A 9,583-nucleotide genomic window follows, 5' to 3' on the forward strand; every position below is an offset into this window, starting at 1 on the left:
CAGTAGAAGTTATTTTCTCACATTTAAAAATCCTACTGAGAGCTGGGTAGTGGTGGCCCAGGGAGACAGAGGCAGGAGGAACTCTCTGAGATTGAGCCCTGATTCGTCCAGATCAACAGAAGGAATTCCAGTCAGCCAGGGCTATACAGAGAAACTGTCTCAATGCCCCCTCCAAAAAAGGGAAATTAAAAATTAAAAACCTAACTGAGGTAGAAATGACTGCATGAAAATTCAATATGTTAATTTCTTTGAAATGTAACTTAAAGTAACCTTACAGAGTGCTTTGAAACTATTACTTTAAATCTTCATGATTTATCTGTGCTTCATTGATGAAAAATGTTTCTTCATCAGCTGTCTGCCTATGGTAGGAATTCTGCATGAGAAGCTAATTCATACTAAAGATGTTCATGATTGCTTCTTTTTGATGGAATGATTTACCATCATTCCACAACCCCACCTGTACCTCTGATAAGAAAATAATAAGGTTATTTATCTTCAACTAAAAAACAAAAAGTATGACCTAAGACATTTCTTTTTAGGGATGACTATGCATTAGAAGTGGAAAACAAGATGATTCAAGACATTGGTCACTGTAAAATATTTTCGGAGGGGACAATATTTTAAGATCATCATGTCAGTAGTACCTTGAAAAGAAAAGACCCAGAAGAAAGGGAGCCAGTAGAGGACTGATGTGTTCTCATTCTTTTCATTTCTGTTTCTCAAAAGGAAATGTGGATTTTTCCCTTGAAAAGACTATTCATGTGGTAATGATAAAGTGCTTGAATTAGTGATTCAAATCTCTCTAAATCCAACAGTGAAGGATAAAGCAGGAATGCAAATAGTCTTGGTTCTCAACAAGCCTGTTTTTCTTTTTTTTCTTCCCCAACCAACCAGGGCATTTCTTAAGTCTCTCCTCACAACCACAGGAATTAGGCCTAAGAATTATTAGCTTAAACAACATACAAGGAAAGAGAAGGAAAAGTATAACAAAAGTTATTAAAGTAACAAGCATACTTACATATGTTCCAACAACACATTATTTAATTTATTGTCATCTACTGTCAGGTAGAAATCAGAAGAAACATTTGTAGCTTAATAAATAATTTAATTTCTTGAATTTCTATGTAACATATAAATTTATTTTTACAGGATATATAGAGAGCATACTCATAGAGAGCAACAGACTTATGAAACGACTATAAAACACAAATTATAAGTCGAGGTTAAAATTTCTCATTTGTACACTTGTATTTGTCTATTTTCCTATTGCTAGTCAAAGCAAAACCAAATATATAATTGTAAGTATTCTAAGAAAAAAAGGAGCGCCCCCATCACCTACTCATGAATCACCTACATTCTAGATTTTACAAAGTCAAAAGAGGGTGAGCAAAACTCAAGAGAAGTACTAAATGCACTTGTACTGACTGTGAACAGATCTGAGAGTGTCTGAGTTTAAAATACAACTTGAACGCCAGCAGAGGAAAATGATTACATCCACTTTCCTATCTGGGTTCCCTCAATTTCTGAAGTTGTAAAAGTTGTAATTAAATAGCAGATTATATGAACACATCTCCACTACTTTGGTGGAAAGAGTACACTAAGGATTGTTGTTAACAGGAGCATATACTGCAAGCAGTATGGAAAACTGCCCATTATGCTAACATTAAGATTCCATCTTTCCAATTGACATTAACCTAAAACATCTGATCTCCCCAAATTTAACCTCTCATTGACTAGTAAAGATAGATCCATAATACTTTGCCACGTATTCATGCACTATGTAATAAGGTCATTTCACATTAACTCTTTTTTTAAATGACACAGCATGCCTTTTGAAAGGTAACATTTAGATTCTGAAGATTGAAATTTACAACATAGATATTACACTTGGTACTCTGAAGTTCATGGGCAGTTTTTTTTTTTTTTGAGCTTGTTTTTGGTAGTAGAGGGAACACAGTGTAGTGATATTTTTTAGAGTGCTTCCTTGTGTTAAAAACGAGAAAAGAATCAAATTTATGAACACTGGAGGATATATCAATAAAAGCAGTAAATAGAAAAAAATAAAAGTAACTTACTTTAATGAAGGATTCAGAAGAATGAGTTTGTCAGTGAATGCAGAGGCTATTAGAGGAAAATTTACTAATAAACAGAAGGAATTTCACATATATATATTTATAAAGCCATATATATCTTAGAAATATATATGCCTATCTTATCTGTAATCGAAAAACATTTTGTGTTCTGAGTCTGTAAAAAAGATATAATACTGAATGGAAAATTAAAGTTGATCTCCTTTTATTTTTCTTTAAAACATTTTCTATGGATGTAACCAAAAGCTGACTATGATAAGGGCACATCAAATTAAAATTAGAATTAACTCTCTTTCTCTTTCTCTTCTTCCTCTTTCTCCTCCTTTTGTTAGATATAACTAAGATTTTTACAACTCGTTCTGACAGTCTTTACTATAGAGCATAGGTTTTCACTCTGCAACGAACAAAAAACAAAACAAAAACAAAAACAAACAAAAAAACCCTGCAACTTTAAATTACTACCACCTCACTTTTCAAAGTTCTACATATTGTTCCAAAGTCATATTTGAATTTATGAAAGTAGCAAAATTGTAATCACCAAAAGAGAAGTCCATAACAAACTCTAAACATTTTCATAATAAAACTGATTTCTTATAGAAAAACACATCGAATGGGTATTTTTTCTCTTTCTCTACTGTTTGGTTTTTTTTGGCAGATAATGTGTTTTTACAAACAAAAAATTTAATGAAGTAAGTCATAATTGTAAAATTGGGATTTTGCATATTCTCCTGTTTTAAATGAGTATAAAAATGAATAAATGAAACTAATAATAATGGATAGATTCCTCATATATTTTGTTGAAAATTATGTATTATTGTTAAATTTTTCTTCACACAATTTCTCTCAAAAAATCAGGTCATTTTGGATGGGGGCAATCTTTGTTAAAAAAAATTACCCTGAATTTTCATAAATGAAGATAAAAAAATCAAAGATACAACAATGCCTTCAAATATGTGAGTTTATATTAATATTAGCATAAAAGACTGTCCTCTGAATTTAAACATCTATGGCTTTCTTGGATGCTGGATGTCTTGAGAGTCACACCCAGGAAAACAGATTTACACGTTTAGTTATTTCCTTTCATTTATTTTATAGAACCACGATATCCCTGAAACTCAAGTGTAAGGCCTATTAATAAGGATAATTGAAACTGTTGGCTACTTTCTTTGTTCAGATTAATCAGGCGGGAAAGATCCACGATAAGGCAAGAAATAACCTCTGCTTCCATTGACAAAACTTTCTTCGCTTATTACAGAGTCACATTGTGATTTTTTAAATAACTGTTTATGTACAGTTGGAAAAAATTTCCACAATAGGGAATAGAAATCTGTAGTGTGATGTCTAAGCGATTTAATATTTTGCCTCTATTTTTCATCAACTACATCAGTGATGGGATGAATGGTCAAACAAATTCAGATCAGAGACAAAAAGACATTTTCCTCTTTTGTGTATGTGCATTCTCTTAGTTCCATTCAGTTATTTCACTTGTGTGATGTTGATGTTCTCCTTAGAATGTCAATAAGATTTCTTGTGAGACTAATGTATTCACCTAAACTAATAAAGAAGAAATTGCTGATTTGGGTGTATATGCCTAAAATTTCAGCTGTCAAGAGGCAGAGGCAGGAGAATTGAGAGGTTGAATCCCAGCCTGAATCCTGTCTCAAAACCAAAATAAACAAAACAACAAATAAAAGAGAAAAAAATAAATACAAGATTAAAAGCTTCTTCTTTAACAGGAGAGCAAGGGTACCATTACAGAATCAGAAAATAGCTTATAATGTACAAATTAATGTTTTCCTAGAAATAGTAATCTCAATTCACATAAATAGTCTCTGAAAAGTTAATGACTATTCTAGGATAAACAAAGCATACTTAGAGTTTAGGAATTGGTTCTTAGTTAATATTTCCTCTTGTTACAAAATATGTATTAACAATGAAATATGGAAGAAACCAGCATCTACATATTTAAGATTAAGTTGATAGAGTCCAAATACATATAGTATGAAAAAATAATAATCACAAAATGGTTGACTGAACAATCATATGCTTAGCTATAGAAATATAGTAAGTTCAGATCTCATCACGTCTTGGATTTCATAGACTTCATCTAAACTTAGATCAGCTGGTAACACAACATACAAAGGTCTTCTCTGCCTGTTGAAGACCAAAGGGATGGGATACAAATTAAATAATCAAAGATTTGAGCACCAGAATAAAGACTAAGATGCTCAGAAGCAGCAAGTTGAGGTTACACTAAAGAACCAAATGGACTTTGAATCCATAATGTATCATTCAGAGCTCAGGCGGTGATTGATGAAAAACAGGCAATACCAAATATCACACGTGTCCAAGTCTGGAAGTCCATTCTTCCCCCCAGCTTGGCTAACACATTCACATTTTCAAATGTGTTTTTATAGCTAGAATAATCTTATCCCCCAGAACCCCAAACAAACAGAAAGAGAAGGATGAAACCTAAGCACTAGGGAAAATACATGTTTTTTCTTCATTTTATTGAGTTCTCACAGAACTTCTGTTACACACAGAACACGTGAACCCATGAGTTCCCTTCTCTGGTTCTCATGTGGAGCTGATAGAGGAATAGAAACTTGGGAGGAATGTTTCTAAAGCTATAGATAGCTTCCTTTGCATTTATTTCATTTGTAAATATAACAAAGCATTGGAGGAAAAAAAAAGTTTCTTACATTGTGAGAGTATCAAATATTACCCATCAATCCCTGAATCATGCTATTCAAAGTGCTTAAATCTACACTAAAAATAGAACAAAAAATGTACTCCCAATGCAGCTAAATTAACACCTATGAATGCCTAAAATATGACTGTGGTCTGATTACTTCCTTTACATTTATTCCACACACCCATCGTGCACTTAAAAAATTTTTTAAAAACAAACAAACAAACAAAGAAATAAATCAGGCCATTGCCACATTTCCACTCTTCTGAGTATTGGGGGAGTTTGGAATCCAGTCCAATGACAAGTGTCCATAGTACGATGTAAACAATGGCCTTCTCCGTTTCTGAAAATAACCCAAGTGTGCAAAGCTGACCTTAAAGGTTTGTGTCCTTGAAGCTTCAGTTCTGGTTTTTGAAAATGTGACACAGAACCAAGGGGAGCACAAGAATAAAGACATACTGTAGAGAAGACCCAGGCAAGTTGTCAGGGAAGTCAATGTTTTTTAAGCAAATAAAAATCAATGCACATCCCAAGGCTCCTTTGCCTTGCCACACAGACACTGAGACCTTTGCATTGTTACAAAATGTTTGTACTTGTCTCTCCTATGCTCATAGTTCTAGCTTGTCCTCTCCAATGGATGCTAGTGCAATTTATACTTTTATGTTTATGTGGCCCACTCACACCTTAGCCTTGTGACCCAAACTCTAGAATTGTTTTCTCCTTATAGGGAGCGGCAGGAATTAAACAAACTCAGAGTAGTCACTACATGAACTAACAGATGAGGACTGAGTAGGAATTTCCCATGATGAATTACTAAAGTAAGTTCTATAAAGCTTAAGGGTTATTATCAGTGGTTTTGTCACGTAGATTTTTTTCTTAAGAAAACTAAAATCTACATAGGTAGATTGTCATTTTAAGAATTCTGCCTTCTGCAGGATCTTTCATGATTGATTTAGCATCATACTTAACATGACAGGGAATTAGCTGCTTATATGATTGATTTCCAACATAAAGCTAGATAGTAAGTGGCAAATTTTCTGGGAGCATCAACTTTCTGTTTCTGAAAGATAGAATCATATAGTTAAAATTAAATTAATTTCTATACAAAAATTAAGTATTTTAAGTATTTTCTGATCTAATTTAAAACTATTTTGTGTAAATAATGTTTATTTTGAAAGTAGTAGTTTGTGTTGTTATTCATACATTTGACCTCCTGAGATATTATTTAAACAACCTTGATATTAATAAATGCTGCTTATGTTCATAAACTGAAACCACTTAGGTTCTGAATGTAGTGTTGAGAAGTAAATACAAGTCAGTTAACATTTAAGTACAAGGGGACCCCACAGTAAGTTTCACAGTTTTCCTGACTCTTTAGAAGATAACATTTTGTATAATACAAGGTAACAAAACATATTTGATGACACATCCTGTTCTTCCTTTGGTTTGGAAGCTTTCAGTATAAATTTCATTTTTACTTGCCTTGATTCACTTATCTGAGTTAACTTGCCTGGTATTTGCACATAATCTCATTTGCAGAAAAATTAATTATAGAGGGAAAAGAGGAAGTAGATTATCAAACAAAAACAGCCACAAACACATTCATGCCTTTCCAGGAAGTGATCAAATATAGGGCTTTTTTTTTTTTTTGGTTTTGTATTTTTGTGTGTTTTTTTTCTTTGTTTTGTTTTGTTTTGCTGTTTTATATATATATATATATATTTATATTTATATATATAAGGATACATCAACTCATTTTTAAAAAACGGAAACAACACTCTCCCCATTTTCATGCCCTCGATCTTCACGCTGTAGTGAGCACTCTGTAGTGGTCACTGTTGAATGACTAGCACAACTTTGGGTCTAGAGTGTATTCTGAAGAGCAGTGAATTCAATGTTAAGACAGTTAGACCTACCCCTACCCCCTGCAGAGTTTACACATCATGCTGCCATTAGAGGGTAGAGGTGGGTAATGAGGTGGGGACAAGGAAGAGATTTCAGGGCTCTGAAGGCAGGGCCCTCCTATGACAGATCTTCTTCTCTCTCTCTTTTGTTCCCAAATGGCAATGCAAGGCTGGCGTTCAGTTGCACTGCTTTCTGAAGGCCCATATGGCCAAGCTGGTCCTAGGAAGAACCCGAGAGAGGATCCGGTGCTCCTTGTCCCATCAGATAGATTTGTCCAAGCACCCCAAGGAAATGTTAAAAGCAAAATAAAATTTAAAAAGAAGATTCAAAACCCATTCTAAAACTAAATTAGTGAAGCAAAAAAAGGAAGGGGGGTTTCTATCTATACATCAGTCTCTTCTTTAAAAAAAATGTAAATTTACAAATCCAATGACATATAAAACAAAGTCAAAAATGTAATGGTAGAGACATGGTAAAACATGAAGACACTGATGCTACAAAGAAATTCCAAAAAAATATATGTACAAGACCCTGTTTTTCCTCGTGTTCTAGAGATTGTAATGCATGTTTTTAACAGCAGCAGTCGAGGATTGAGTTCCAGGCACTGGACTGCAGATTCCTTTCAAACTCCCAGGAACGGGATGTCCTTTGCTCTTCTGTCACCAAATCACACTGGATATACTGGTCTCCCTTGGCAACAACGGCAGGATGGCACTGTTTGTGTGGGCTTCGTCTGGATTCGGCTCCCTGCTTGACTTTGTCTGTGGCCGCTGCCCATTGATGAGTGTCATAGGGATGTTACAGTAGGTATGCTGATTTCCTATGGAGGTAAGTGGCAGGGTACCCGTAGGAGGTACATCATACTCATAGCTTCGATAGTAGTGTTTCTGACGCATTTGTGAATGGTAGGTGTTGTGAAAGGTAGAACGGAGATCTGGATGGGCAGTGGCTAGAGCTGTGGAGGTGGCCGCAGCCATTGAAATGGCTGAGACAGTCTGCAGCTCCCCAAAAGGCCCCTGCTCACTGACATCTAAAGCCTGCTCATGTGTAATGGGTTCTATCCTCTTAAAAGGCATTTCGTACTGTAAACGTTTCCAGAACTTCGAGTTCAACTTGTTGCATTTTGGTCCATGCCATTTAATAACCGTCAGGAGCTTGATGGTATGCTTGAGGGCCTCCACCTCCTGGTAGTTCATAATTCCGCGGAGTTCGCTGCATTCAATCAGTATCACTTTGATTTCTCCCGTCACAAGCATGTTTCGAAGTCTCGTTTCCAGCTCAAAGATGCTCCAGCCCCTTCGAACTACATAATTTGGGGTCATGACAATAATCAGCCGCTTACTTTGATCTACACATCTAGCCACATCTTCAATGTATGCTATAAAGAAAAAACAATGGATCAAGATAAGTGAACTGATAAGAGCTCCAAGTCTTTGTTAGTTTGGCTCACATAGTAGGTAAGAATTATCTGTTAACACATTGTGAAGGTGAAACAATGAATTAGCATTTTGAATGGAGTTTTGACCTCCATTCTAAAAATATCAGACATATTTTTCCAGATGATTTAAATAAATATTAAGGATCATAAAATACAATGCTTTATAGAAAAATAAAGTATCTTCTGGTATATAAAATTTAAATTTCTTCAAAAAACGTTTCTTGAGACACTAAAATGCCATGTATGTGACTACATAGACATAACAATTTACAACACAAACACATGAAATATACATGAGAAAACATTAACTTACTTCCAGTTGGGATCAAATCTCTATCTGGTATAAACAACTTATATCCATAATGCTTTTCAAGCATATCAGGGAGGATTTCAAGGGCAAAACGTTCTTCTTCCCCAGTCTCTTGATTCCACTGATCAGGATCCACTTTGGTATATGACAGATAGGCATCATAATCTTTGTTATCTGTCAAAAAATGCAAAGTAAGTTCTACAATGGAAGCAATAAAATATTAACAATATTCACTTTTATTGAAAAATAATTTCAAACATTCCAATCTTCGAAAACCCCAGAAGAAGGTTATATTAATTGTTGTCATGTGTTCAACAGCTCCAACAATTCTGCAAGTAGCTTGCAGGTACAAAGTGATTATTTTGTTGTAATGAAAATAATAGGAAAAAAATTTCAATGTCAAGAGTCATGAAGGAGTAAGGGCATGGAACTTACTGCCAGAACCCTTAAACTAGTGGTATCACCAGCAGATTCAACTTTTTGCATTACCAACCAACCAACCAACCAACAAACAAACAAATGTAATGAAATGCCAATTTTCATATTTTTTTAGACTCAGATAATAGGAAGTCTTTAGCCATGTTTAGAAAAAGCTACGTGTTTAGATATGTCATTAATGCATGTACTGCATTTAACAACCCCAATTTGGATATTTTTAAAGAGGCTTAGGATCATTTAATTTCAACTTTGATTTATAAAATGATTAAAAGTATGAACAATAAGTAAACATAGTGATAGGGCCTAAGAGAGCCTATTCCTTATTCTGTTGCAGGTTCAGTCACCAACTGCAATTCTGTCCACTACAGAAATGGAAAACAGCTGGTAGGAATTCTAATATTCATCATAATTTCAAGTATAATCATTAAATTACTCTTTCCATGGTTTTCATGGGATTCTGGCTATCATGTATCACGAATAAAATGAAAACAAAATAAGAAACTCAACATTTAATCAGTTAAAAAAATAGATTCACAAGAATTGACAAATGGGACCTCATAAAATTGCAAAGCTTCTGTAAGGCAAAAGACACTGTCAACAAGACAAAAAGACCACCAACAGATTGGGAAAGGATTTTTACCAATCCTAAATCTGATAGAGGACTAATATCCTATATATACAAAGAGCTCAAGAAGCTGAACTCCAGAAAT

General features: G+C 34.3%; 1 protein-coding gene across 3 annotated transcripts in view; it reads right to left on the bottom strand.

Moving 5' to 3' along the window:
* Positions 1 to 1,028: 1,028 nt before the first annotated feature.
* Il1rapl1 (interleukin 1 receptor accessory protein like 1) overlaps positions 1,029 to 9,583 on the bottom strand; it is a 1,306,889-nt gene continuing 1,298,334 nt past the window's right edge. For all 3 annotated transcript variants that reach the window (XM_021187610.2, XM_029534406.1, XM_029534407.1), the window contains 2 exons: positions 8,439 to 8,609; positions 1,029 to 8,065 (listed from right to left, as the gene is read on the bottom strand). In XM_021187610.2, coding sequence (XP_021043269.1) covers positions 7,347 to 8,065; positions 8,439 to 8,609 — 890 coding nt within the window. In that variant the 3' untranslated portion in view covers positions 1,029 to 7,346. The remainder of the gene's footprint in view (positions 8,066 to 8,438; positions 8,610 to 9,583) is intronic.

This window comes from Mus pahari, chromosome X (assembly GCF_900095145.1).
Source record: "Mus pahari chromosome X, PAHARI_EIJ_v1.1, whole genome shotgun sequence".
Classification (NCBI taxonomy): domain Eukaryota; kingdom Metazoa; phylum Chordata; class Mammalia; order Rodentia; family Muridae; genus Mus; species Mus pahari.